This window comes from Quercus suber, unplaced genomic scaffold (genome assembly GCF_002906115.3).
Source record: "Quercus suber isolate HL8 unplaced genomic scaffold, Cork oak 2.0 scaffold_119, whole genome shotgun sequence".
NCBI classification, from domain to species: Eukaryota; Viridiplantae; Streptophyta; class Magnoliopsida; order Fagales; family Fagaceae; genus Quercus; species Quercus suber.
Genome location: NW_027069584.1, coordinates 121533 through 134747, shown reverse-complemented (window position 1 = coordinate 134747; position 13215 = coordinate 121533). Strand labels below are relative to the sequence as shown.

General features: G+C 31.5%; 1 protein-coding gene across 5 annotated transcripts; it reads right to left on the bottom strand.

Annotated features, from left to right (window-relative positions):
- LOC112040829 (uncharacterized) lies at nt 1-6270 on the bottom strand. 5 transcript variants are annotated; one of them, XM_024073754.2, is made up of 9 exons: nt 6151-6270; nt 2994-3339; nt 2568-2601; nt 2215-2442; nt 1638-1727; nt 1143-1208; nt 964-1055; nt 827-874; nt 1-312 (listed from the first exon to the last, which is right to left on the bottom strand). In XM_024073754.2, the coding sequence occupies exons 1-9, from the start codon at nt 6155-6157 to the stop codon at nt 195-197; spliced, it is 1029 nt and encodes a 342-aa protein (XP_023929522.1). In that variant the 5' UTR covers nt 6158-6270; the 3' UTR covers nt 1-194. The 5 variants fall into 5 exon arrangements, with proteins under 5 accessions (XP_023929522.1, XP_065631868.1, XP_065631867.1 ...); XM_065775796.1 differs by lacking the exon at nt 6151-6270 and adding an exon at nt 4390-4449; XM_065775795.1 differs by lacking the exon at nt 6151-6270 and adding an exon at nt 4033-4332 and having other exon boundaries at nt 2994-3461.
- Nucleotides 6271-13215: the final 6945 nt, after the last annotated feature.

The window sequence follows — 13215 nt, the reverse complement described above, 5'->3', positions numbered from 1 at the left end:
TTTGTGTATCTTTCAAAACTTACTATAACTGTATTGAAGAATTTTGTTATGAATTTGTTTCATACATGAATGAATAAATTCTCAAGTGTTATCTTTGGAATTTTTCTCTTTTTTGTTCTCCTTCATTGAATAAATTTAAAAATTCTATAGGTAATTGAAATCTGGTTTTGCTTCAAGTTGTCTTTCCAAGCAAGTTATCTCAAGCACTGATAGGACTGGGGGAACTTCGTTGATAGTACCAAGTGTTTCAGCTTCATAATCAGAACAAAGATGCCATAGCATGGGATATGCATCAGTGCCACCGATAAGTACCTTCAAATTAAAAAAAAAAAAAAAAGGGTTAGCCAATTTGCTTAAATACGTATAAACAATAATATATTGACAAAATAATTTTACTGCTTAGATAACTTATCCAAGTGCTAGTTAATTGTGGAGTTTGGACAAGTGCGCCGATTGAAATAGGAAGGAAACATGTACCGTGGTAGAGAAGAAAATTTTCTGATTGAGAAATTTGGATTTGTAATTTGCAAATTGCAAATAATGAATGCATCATGTAATAGAAGAAAAAAGCATTATAAGTTTATAACTATAGATTAGGGCTACTAAAAGAATTTGGATCACAATGCTGAAGAGCCACCTGTTTGACCTAACATTTACAACTTCTGACAGATTGGCTTTGAGACATGGAAAATTGTAAAGATTGTATGGATTCAAAAAGCAACAATTATGTGCGGACAAAATGTTTTATACAAACTTTCTGGTTAAAGGAAACATAAAGCAGAATTTCTTTCTGAACAATAGAAGGTGAATGATTAAGACTACATACCATAGTGGAGCATACGGAGATGACAAGTCAAGAAATGGATATGGCCACCTGTTTTTTAAATAAAAAAAAAAGTTACCTAAAAGATATTCAAAATATGATGGTTTTTTAATGATAAAGACTTCAGATAATGGTCTTACCAAAGTTTGACACAAGCATGTAGCATCCACTGAAAAATCACATAAACGACTGTCCATAGGCAGAAATATCCAATTCGAAACCAAGAAAACCTCTGAAAAAAAAAAGTCATAATAAGATGAATGTTTATGAAAAGAGCTGACCAAAGAGAAAAAAATTTGAGATAATTACAACAACTTACCAAGCAATTCAAAGCCGTCTCACCAAGCAGGAAAACAGCATTGATTGAGTGCATATTTATAACCAGCTGCAGTAATGGGGGGAAAAAATCGTTTAATCAACATTTACACTGCATATTTTTTTGGTGAGAAGAAAAAGAGATAAATTTCGTTTCTGTAACTTAAAATGGATATTGGTCTTGTATGGAAAGAATAATAATCTGCCAGAGTTCTAAACAATTTAGCTTGCAAAGTGCAAGATCAGGTCAAGTAGTTTTTAGTTTTACTTAAATGTTTGATCTTTTGGCTTTTTGCAATAGCAAGCTTGTATTAGATTCTAGACTTTATCCAAGGAAAGTAAGTCATTCATATGTAATAAAAAAGAAAAAGAAAAAAGAAACATTCCACATATGTCCTGCTTCTAGTCAGCTTTTCAAAATAACTTGAGAAAGGGTATTATTTGGATACAATCAAATAAAATTTTGCAAAGAATAATATTGAGGCTCTATGATACTTACAAAATTTAGGTTGTAATCTTTGATCAGAAGAAATGGAACAATTATAAACCAAAAGACACAATCTGTGAGAAAAACAGCACCTGCATTCATCTGTTAACAAGAAAAAGAAAATGTCAAAACAAGTGCATGGAAGAAAACAAAGCTATTAAATTTGCTATTTTTTTAACATAAAAATCAAGAAAAATAGAGTGCAATATTTAGAAGCATTCAGCTCCTATCTGCTTGGTGCCGTCCTGATTCATTCAACAACCTATTCAATTTGCAACATAATCTAGGTGGGAGCATAGTACAATTTCAATTGAGAAGTAAAATTAGTTAGTTGATGAAAAAGCCCTGCTTGTCATTACTCATTCTGTAATTGAACTGGTGGTGAAAAGGTTGAGGATTACGTTGTTAATATAATTATATTCATGCACAATAATAAAATTTTGCCTAAGTCTAAAATTTAAAAGGAGTTACCAAGTGCTAGCATATAATGAGAGGCAGAGAAACAGATTATAGGAAAAAGTTGCATGTCCATGCATTGCATAAGCACCATATATTTCCTACTTCAGCAACTCATTCTTGAACAAATTACCTGAAAAATTATTTGAAAGGCATAACCCCAGAAGCCTGCAGGTTCACGTACATGACTTTGTGTATTGGGGCCTGAGATTTTGGATGGGTTTGACACTTTGGAATCTTGGCTATCTGAAGTAGATACACAAGAACCTTGCTCTGTATCCACCTCTACATTATCAACTCTGTCACCTCCAGCTTTCTTATGATATTGGTAACAACCACGTATGGAGAGCAATGATCCAAGCTACACATTGAAATTGAGATCAGAAGCAAAAAAAAAAAAAAAAAAAACACTAATGCAGATAAGAAAGAGAGACAGAGAGAGATGATTCATTATTAGAGAAGGTTCACTGAAGATGCAACACATACCCCAAAATAAATGGTGATTGATGTAAAAGTCCACCTGCCCACCAAAACAAAAAACGAATAGATAAATTATATGGTCTCTACATCAAATGATTAACCAAAAATGGCATCACACAAAGTTAATTCTTGACCAACTTCACACTTAAAAGTTAATATTTTTTAAATTCTAACTCTAGGTAAATGAAAAAGTTTCTAAAATATTTGCATATACTTATTTTGGAAAATCTTTCAATTATACTCTTAGTCTTCTATTTTTTTCATATCATACAAGATAAATGTTGGGTGTACAGAAAGTTGTGACATAAGTTGAAAACAGGAAATTTTTTTTTGAAGGCAGGAAATTATATACAAACAAAATCCTGCAATTATCTTATTATGCAAGTTTTTCCATACTATAAATAATCTCAAGAAGAAATTAAAATTGCTTACTGAGTGTAATAGTAAAATATGCTGCCTCCATCTGTTAAAGCAGTGGCAATGAGCAGTGCTAAAAGCACCAAGAAAGCAAGAACTCTGAAACTCAACAACCACGCTGGGTGGATTCCTTTCAAACATGGCCTCCAAGTTTCATCATCATACAAACCTCCTTCACTTTCTTGCTGGGTTTCTGGGCTATGGCGTTTGCGGAAACCTTCATGTTTCCATATTAGAGTGAATGCGAAAGTGATCGTAATTGAAACCCATATGGCACAAAGCAAGACCCTCCAATTCATCCAGTAACTTGAGGTTGTTGTATCACCAGTCATGATTGGATGCCAAGAATCATTTGAGGACCCTGTTAAAAAACTCATGGCTTTACTTTTCCTTCTCTAATTGTTCACTCACTATGATATGAAATGAAGGGGGACTCTTTGAGAAAACAATACTATTGACAAAATGAAGTAAATCAACATGAACCTACAAGAGTCCCAATGAAACAATAATCAGATTGCTAGGGAAACTGTTGGAAAATGAAATCCAGAAACACAGAAGGCAGCAGAGTATTTCTAGAGATTGCAGCTTCAGGAAAATATATCCCTATTGCACTATCTGAGTGCAAAAATTCTAAGAATAAAGTAAAAGAATAAATGGTTTGAGGAAAGTAAAGTGCAATGCTCAAACTAACCCTCACACTTTCATGAATACCCAATTCCAGAAAAGCTAAATAGATTGTGTAATCACAAAAACCCAATAATGCAATGAAGACAAATTTCAAAGATGTTAATGCAAAGTCCCCATTGATCATGGGTTTCTCATATGAATCAACATCAAAACCACTGCTTAAGATTTGTCCAGCACAAAGTTCAAAACATAATATGCATAACCCATTGCCCCACATTAATCTCTAGCACAATGCGTAGATTCCAAACTTTAGTTGGATTTTGCACATAAAGATAAGCCGACATTTGTTATTATGAACTAATACATGAAATGAAAAAGCAGTGGCAGAAGAAGCTGAATTCCAGGCAAAGGAAAGGCTTATACTTACAAGGGAAAGCAAGAAAATGTTGTGGTGTGTGTGTAAGAAAAAGAGAGGAAGAGATGCTTTGCTTCTTTGCTTTAAATTACAAAACTAGCAAGAGAGAGAGAGAGAGAGAGGAAAAGGGTGGCTTTGAGCATAAGCTTCTTTCTTTTGAGTCTAAATTATCTAAAACAAGATATTGTAAAACAGACCAGAGTCCTCTGTGGTCACAATCTCCATTTTTTCATGCAAATATAAAATTCACAAAGACATGCAAGTTTTTGTCACCTTTTCGAGGATTACCAGTCTTTTATTTATATTTTATTTAGTTTTTTAAAGTTGTTGGTATTGCAAAAAAAACTTGGAAGAAAGAGCAAGACCAACTAGGCATAATGTTAGTTTAGTACTTGTATTTTGTGATGGACTGCTTGAAGTTGAAGATGCTTTTTTGAGGTACAAGAATAGCTTTTGGTTCTGTTCTTAGTTTTTCTAATAAAAGCAATAAAATAAACAGTAATGAAAAAAATGATGTGCTGGATTAGAAAAGTGGGTCTCAAATTTGACCCAAAAATTATTTGGGGCCATTGATCATGATTCATCAATCAAGTATTGGTTATAATTGGGACCCACAAATTTTGTGGGGACATTGCGTTGATTGGAGGCATTTGGGTCCTGATGATAGCTTTTAGTTAAAGCATGAGCTTGTTGTTGCTTGGGGGAGAGAGATGTGGGACCCATATAAGTCACACACACCATGGCCCATTGCTTTGGTCTTCGGCCTTTGGCCTTTGGGCCTTTTAGCCTTTTGGACCAAGGACGCTCTCCGATTGCCTCACACGTGTCTTTCATTCATTGGTTGGATTGTGAATTTATAATCCATAAACAAATTGGTCCCACTTAAGTAAATCATCATTGGGTTTAGGAAATTAGGGAGCAATTAGAGAGAATAAAACGTGAAAGCACAGGATGCTTGCATGGTCACGAGGTTCATGAATTTTCAATCACATCAACACCTCTAGGTGAGTTTTGTATGAAAAAATGAATATACAATAACCCTTTTTTAGGCCTTGACTCAATTTTGATGCCCTTTTAAAGCTAAACAAAGAGGTCACCGACTTCAATGGCTTTTCAAAACTTTCATTACTTCAATCATAAACCAACATAAGAAAAAGACAAAGATAGTATAAAAAGATTGTTGTAGAGTTAATTTCTTTTGGGTCTTTCGCATTAATTTTTGTATAGGAAATCAACGTGTTAAATAATCAGTGGAGACGTAGGTGTCAGCATCTCATATACTTTTGGGACCAATGTTTGACAAAGGTGTCAAATAGTCCCATTTTTTTTGGTTAAGCGTGGAAGCCAAGCAAGTAGAATAATAGCCAAACTCCACAAGTTACTTAAGAGCATAGGAAATTTTTTTTTTTTTTTTTCAATTGTTATTTATTTTATAATGTCCATAACTGTATCATAGAATAGGTATAGGTTTCGTGTTCCCTAATGAGTGTTGTCTTTGGCTTCATGTGTCCTAAACACATAGGGTAATAATCGTATAAGACTTGAAGCCACTAGACTAACCATCTAGCTAGCTAGGATTGGAATAGTAAGTGCCTATTGAGTCATTGAGTCCATCAAGACTATGAAATGTCATAAAATTTGTGGTGTTTTAGGTGAAAAATAAAATCTAAAAAGCAAGAGGCAGTTATAGGTAAGTAATGTTCTTTATGGAGCCCATTATTAAAGTAGATACATGATGGGAAATTGCTGAACCTTTCCGACACAACATCATAGTCTTATTTTTGTACCATAAATATGGTCAGATTTCTTCATCAATTGGAAATATCTTATTCATGTGTGCCTCTGCACAATTATATTGTAATAATTTAAGCATAACACAATGTTATGATACCCCAACAGCAACTTATTGCATGGCTTTTAGCAGAGAATTATTGAACATGAAGAAAAACAAAAAGAATCCTTAAAATACATTTTTCTTGATGCATGAACCAGCAAATAAAAATCACATGTTATGATTATCAAATTTGTGTATAATCATCAAGTGGAAGAAAAAAAAGACTTTGAGAAAAATCAAATATAGGCATTCATTTTTATATTTGAACTAGAAAGAGATGAAAGAATGAGATTTACCTTTCATTTTGAGTGGATATTTTGTAAAGGAAACCCAAACTTTGCTCCTGAAACTGTTTGTTGAAATAAGTGAATAGTGGTGCAGGAATCACCACAACTTAGCTCCTGTACTTATAGTAGAGAGAGGTTTGTGTTGTCAATATAGGAGTAGAAACTACCTGGCAAATAATAAATGGAGAAGAAGCTTTCTTAGGAAGAAAAGATAAAAAGATTGTTGTAAAACTAATTTCTTCCATTCATATTGACTTTAGTAGGGACATAATTTTTGTAACAAGTCACAACATTTTCCTTCCAAAATTTGGAAATAAATAAATGGAGAAGAAGCTTTCATAGGAAGAAAGGATAAATAGAATGTATTAAAGCTAATTTTTGTCACAACATTTTCCTTATATAATTTATTGAAGTGGTTAATTAATTGCGCATAAGTTGTGGACAATACTTTTATATAAACTTATCAATATTTTTTTTTTCATTACTTAAATTATAAAATAAGTTGTAACAAAAATTGTGTCTTTAGACTTATTTGATGAATTTTACAAAGAAATCTAAAGTAGTAAATGAAGAAGAAGTTATCAGCATATCATGCTTGAAATGGGTGTCCTGTTCTCATTTCAATGTGGATGCACATGACAAGCGTGGTCACCAAGCAAAGGAACAATAGACCAGACTCAGGTCCTCGAAACTCTTGGCCTCATTCCTAAAAGGCATTACCCCACACGCATAAGACACACAAAAACAAACAAACAGACCTGAAAAGATCCAAAATTTTGAAATAAGGGTTATTTATTACTTTTTATTGTGATTGTTGATGATTTTGAGAAGGTTCGACCAATGTCTGGGATGAATATAACCTTCGTTCCCCCACACATAATAATGGATACATACACAAATTTTGACAACATTTTCACACAAGTTATTGTCTAAATTTTTATTAGTTCTCATCCAAGTATATTATGGACATAACTTTTTTATCTACTATTAACAATCTGTTATATTATTTGGTGTCAAATTTTTTGGGTTGGTAAACTTTCTCACCCCCCACACACACACACAGATATATATATGAGTACATGATTGCAAGAAAGAATTAAATATTTAATTAAAACACTTAAACACAAGGTCTCATGAATCGATCGTATAAAACTTGAAAATTACCAGACCAAACTTTTAGGATTGGAATAATTAACTCCAATAGGTTTTTAATTCAACTGCACCTCGCAGTATTAAGTATAGTTTCTTATATACGATGCATTAAATTTTTTAATTAAATTCAAATATTAGATTTGATGGCACATTTTTAGCCATTGAAACCTATTTAAAAATGAACCCATCAACGTATCAAAAAAAAAAAAAAAAAGAACCCTTCAGAATAAGACATGGCATTAAAAAATTGGCGATTTTTTAAGAGACTATTTAAGAAGAAAGTAGGTGGAAAATACAAACTAAAAAGCAAGAGGCAGTAATATGTATTTAATGGTATTTACTTTTTTTGGGTGAAATTGTGGTGTCTTTACCTTATAGCTCATAAAAGTAGACAGATTATGACACATTTCTGAACATACACAACATCAAATTCTTAATTGGTATAGGTGGTTACTGGTTAGCATTTTTATGTAACGTAAAATCATGAAAATTTTATGTTCGGTAATCAATTGGAAATGTTATACATGCCCCTAGAGAATTAGTTTGTAACAATTTAAGCATAATACAAAGTATACAACGGTGTATATATACATACACACGTGGCATATTTGGTTTTTAGAGAAAATATTGAAAATAAAGAAAAACAAAAATCATTACAATTTTATTTTTAAGACGAGAATAAATTTCCCATTACTTTATAGATGCCTTTGTTTTATACGGAAAAAAATATATATTAAAAAAATCCTCAATTAGTTATGTGTTACAAAGCATGATCAGCCAACCAATCTGATATGACCTTTCTACCAACAAACCAAGTTTGTGTGACGAAAGTATGGCACGTAATTGGGGGGAAAAAAAAGACTGTTGCATGAAATCCTAGCTAAAATCTACTACGTACAATATAATTTTGTTTAGATGCATTTATTTTCATTTTAAATATATATATATATATATATTAAATTCTATAAGGACGTAGTGTAAAATTTATGTTTTACCCCTCTAATCTGAGCATGCCACATTATCTTATTACATATTTAAGAATAAACACAATCACACTCAATCAATTCTAATACTCATATATGTTTCTCAAAAAAAAAAAAATTCTAATACCCATATATAAATCCAACCAAATTGGGAAATTATTGAGATGTTATTAGGTGTGGTAGGATGTATTGAATTTTAAGTAAAATGCTGACGTGACAATCATTTATTAGATGATGTAAAACATGAATTTTACACCACATTCTTATAGAATTTAATCTCATATATATATATATATATAGTATTTTTTAAGCAAAATGTATAGCTTATATTTTTAGGGTTGTGTTAACCGGCATTATTTGCCTGTCAAGGAATTAATTTATGTCAGGTTTTTTGCTAGCTGATTTGTCTACACGAGCCTATCATTAATAGAAAAATAAATATACCCCTTTATTATAGCATCCTTCAATGCAAACTTTTTTAGTTTTTTAGGTTCTGATCATTAAAAAGTGGGGAGAAAAGATATAAATCAATAGGCACATGTTTCTCAGGCTTCCATTTTCCCCACAAATAATTCCTTGCCTTTTGATAATAGGATAATATTAGGGATTTTGTTAATGTGTGTTTTAAGGGTACACATTATTTTTTATTTTTGAAAAAAAATTTCTCAGGAATTGAAAAAGTATTGACAATTTTTTCAATTTTCGAGAAAATATTTCCAAAAATGGATGGCTCAATGTGTGCCCTAAGGACACACATTAACCGGATCCTTATATTAGTTCAAAAAATATTATTAAAAAAAAAGTTCAAAGAATATGATGTTCTAAAATCCAATGATTTCTTTCTCTAAGAAGAAACCCCACCCGAAAAGTTTTTAGAAGACTTATATATTAGTTGCTCCTTTATTCTCTATTCGTGGCATTTACGTGGAAATATGCCAAGGTGTCCAAGTGAGTTTTCTGGTCCAAACTAGTCCAGAGTGAATGCAAATTAAAAACCTCCATTTTTGTTAGATTTTTAAGAGTAAGTCTAGTATTACAAATTTTTCCACAATTTTGCTACGTGGTCACTTGTAAGTGGTGGAAATAAAATAGTAAGGTTCATGTGGGTTCAAGATTTCACCATTCACGAGTCACCATGTAGCAAAGTTGTAGAAAAGTTTATGACACTAGACTTATGGCATGTTTGGATGTTTAAAAAAGGAGGGGGAGTAGAGTAGAGGGAGGGAGAGTAATACAATTACCTTGTTTGGAAGTTTTTTAAAGAATGAGGGGGAGGGGTTTGGAGGAGTTTGGAGGGGTTTGGACTCCCTCTAGCCCCCCAATTTTATGGCTTGTTTGGAAGTTTAAAGAGGGAGGAGAGTAGAGGGGAGTAGAGGGAAGGGGAGTAGTGGGGAGGAGAGTAGAGGAGAATGATTCATCTCCACCTTATTTGGATGTTTTTAAAATTAGTAAGGAAGAAGGGAGTAATTAGCCCTTCCCCTTGTGTAATTTTGTTAATACAATAAGGGTAAATTAGGTAATTTACTTGGTCAATAGTTTATGTACTCTACTCCCCCTCCAAATCTCTCCAATTTGGGGGAATTAAAATTGGGGGGCTAGAGGGAGTCCAAACCCCTCCAAACTCCTCCAAACCCCTCCCCCTCATTCTTTAAAAAACTTTCAAACAAGGTAATTGCATTACTCTCCCTCCCTCTACTCTACTCCCCCTCCTTTTTTAAACATCCAAACATGCCATTAATTCCCCCAAATTGGAGAGATTTGGAAGGGGAGTAGAGTACATAAACTATTGACTAAGTAAATTACCTAATTTACCCTTATTATATTTACAAAATTACACAAGGAGAAGGGCTAATTACTCCCTTCCCCCTTACTAATTTTAAAAACATCCAAATAAGGTGGAGGTGAATCATTCTCCTCTACTCTCCTCCCCACTACTCCCCTCCCCTCTACTCCCCTCCCCTCTACTCCCCTCTACTCTCCTCCCTCTCTAAACTTCCAAACAAGCCATTACTCAATTTTTAATTCATTATTTTTTTTAATAGTTTAAGATTCAAGGATAATTAACAATTTTACCATGATATCAAAGTAAGGAATACTGAATTTGACAAACCCTTTCTCTATATAAAACTTAAGCTTTTGGAACAAACCATACTTTATCAGTTTTATTACTTAGACATCATCAAAGTGTAAGACAAAAAATAAAGAAATATCACATATATACATAGGCATTCATTTATATTTTCCCAAGAAAGAAACGAAGGAAGAGATATACCTTTCCTATTTAGTGGCTACACATATGTTTATGTGCAAGGAAAACCCCCAAGTTAGCTCCTGAAGACTGCAAGTTAAATAAGTGACTAATGGAGAGGAACCACATTTTAGCTCCTGAAGTTTGAGTTTATAAGCAAGGAGAGAGAGAGCGAGAGGTCCTATAACAAAGAGTTAGGAAAACATGCCGGAAGTAGCTTCCACGTTTTAAAGCAGTGGAAGTAAGTAATACGCAAGAAAATGAGACTTTTATTTAGAAGCAAGGAAGAAATTCATAATTAGGGGATAAAAAAAAACTAAATTAAATGATGAATAAGCCTTTACATAGCCTAGAATTATAACAATAAGTTCAATGACATATTTTTCATGCATAAACTATTTCATAACAAATCATGTAACCTGTTATGGCCGGTATTATATAATTAAAATAATGTCAAAATTTAATTTATTATGACACATTCATATTAGAATATAAAGAAATAAAAAGAGCATGCTAAACTAATTGAGTTTAAAGATTGATAGTTGCCTATACGACATTGAAAAGACAGGCACAAAAATTGCTTGTCTATGTGTGAGTTGGATATAAAAAATGCCTAACTAGAGCTAGCCTTAGACATTTTGAAGCTTAAGGCGAGAACTAAAATGAGACATTTTATACTTATATATTAATTAAATTAATATTTATTTAATATTTTTATATTATAATATATTTCATTTAAAATCTATTTTTCTTGCCTTTTGAGATGCAAATTGACTAATTAAATTTTTGTATTCAAGTTCTTTTAACATCTCATTTTCAATCGATAATATATCTAATTCAATTAATCTTTCTTGGGACATTGTCGATCTTAGATATGATTTTATTAATTTAATTTAGAAAAACTTCTTTTTACAGAAGCTACTGTAACAGGTATTATTAGTAAAATCTTATAAGCAATGCATATATTTTTTGAACAACTTGCAACAAAAACAAAATACTTGGTCCGTATCTTTTGAATACACTAGCCATTTTCTATCATGCTTCTCCCCATTTGATAATATTCGAGTGTAATAAATAGTAGAAAAATGTCTAGTGTCATAACCTCTAAGAAAAATTATATCATTGTCTCTAATTGGACCTCTTTCCACTAATAAACCTCTTAATTTTGTGTCAATATTTTTCCAATTACCTGGATCATTAATATTTGAAGGAATATAATTCAACATGTCATTATTATTTTCATTTTCTTCTAGTTGAACATTATTATGGTGAACTTGTTCATTTGTGACATTTTCATTTTCATCATTATTTTCATTTTCTTCTAAATTCTTTTGAAGTTTATTATCAAGATTTGTTGTATTGCAAAATTGAACATCATTGTTATCTTGCAATTGTATCATTTCATTATCTTCTAACTCTTTTTGGTGAATTTCTTGCTCATTTGTGATATTTTCATCTAAATTTTGTGTTATATTTTATTTATTACTAATAACAAATTTATCCATTGATCCTTTTTAAGACTCAATTAATTTTTTTTTTTTTTAGTTTTTCATATCCAGATGCATATTTTCTAGTAGATATTTCTAATCAATAATATATTTATAAAGACTAAAATAAAAAAATAACTTTTAAGTGTAGAACAAATGAGAAATAGAACCTAATTATATAAAAAAATATTGTTGTAGTTTCACCAAACAGTAACAAGTTTTTAGCAATCTCAACCTGCATAAATAAAGACTTATTAATTATATTACCAACAACTAAAATATATATATATACACACACACACAAAAGATTAAAATTAAAAAAAAAAAAAAACAAATCCTATTACACATATAACCTTAAAAAAAATAAAAATAAAATAAAAAAAAAAAAGGCAGTCAATAGCCCTTAGTCCTCAATCCTTAGTTCAGAGTTTTCAAATTAGATGTGATCGGATGATTCAGATCGGAGGAAGCTTAAGCCAGGTAGCTAGCAACAGTGGAGAGAAAGAAGTAGAGCAAGAATGAGAAAGAGAAATGGTTAAAAATTTTAGTGATTTGAGCTTTTTTATTTGTTTTGATTTGTGATTGTTTTGTGGTTAATTTCTTGGACCAGATTTGAAGTTAAAATTGTAGAATTTTAGTTTGTCTAGAGGATAATGATGTTATTTTTGGGACAATTGATTTTGTTTAGACCAATTTTTTTTCTTTTTTTTTGTTCTACCAATGTTTAACCGCGATATACCAAATTTTTGTTGTTTGGTCAAAAGAATGTGCCGGATATTTTAGATTCATCTGAAACTAAATCATTTTTTTTCCCTACTATCTATACTTTTCTAAAATTTTTGGAGCCCCTTTCACTTGGAGGCCTTAGGCAATTGTCTAATTGGCCTAGTGGAAGGGTTGGCCTTGTGCCTATCCCATTTGGCCAATAAAATTCATATTCATGGTCATTGTTGGTTGGGCACATGATTCAGTTAATTTCAAATTTAGTTTTTCCATTAACTTGGTTTTGTAATAATTTAAGTAGAGAAAAATTAATGGATACTCCAAGGATATTGATTTAAAAATTATTTTTATAAACATTTTATAGAGAAATGAAAAAGCAATAAATTTTTTTGATTGTTTTTTAAATTTTTCATGAAAGTGGTATTAAAACTTTCCTAAAATAGTTTATTAATAATTGTCCAAAGAGCACTTGTTAACATTA

Coding starts and splice junctions, on each gene's coding strand:
- LOC112040829 (XM_024073752.2), bottom strand. CDS start 3,355: ATGAGTTTTTTAACAGGGTCCTCAAATGATTCTTGGCATCCAATCATG. Junction 2,602..2,993: donor ATATTTTACTATTACACTCA/GTAAGCAATTTT, acceptor TTTGGTGGGCAG/GTGGACTTTTACATCAATCA. Junction 1,209..1,637: donor AAGATTACAACCTAAATTTT/GTAAGTATCATA, acceptor CCATTACTGCAG/CTGGTTATAAATATGCACTC.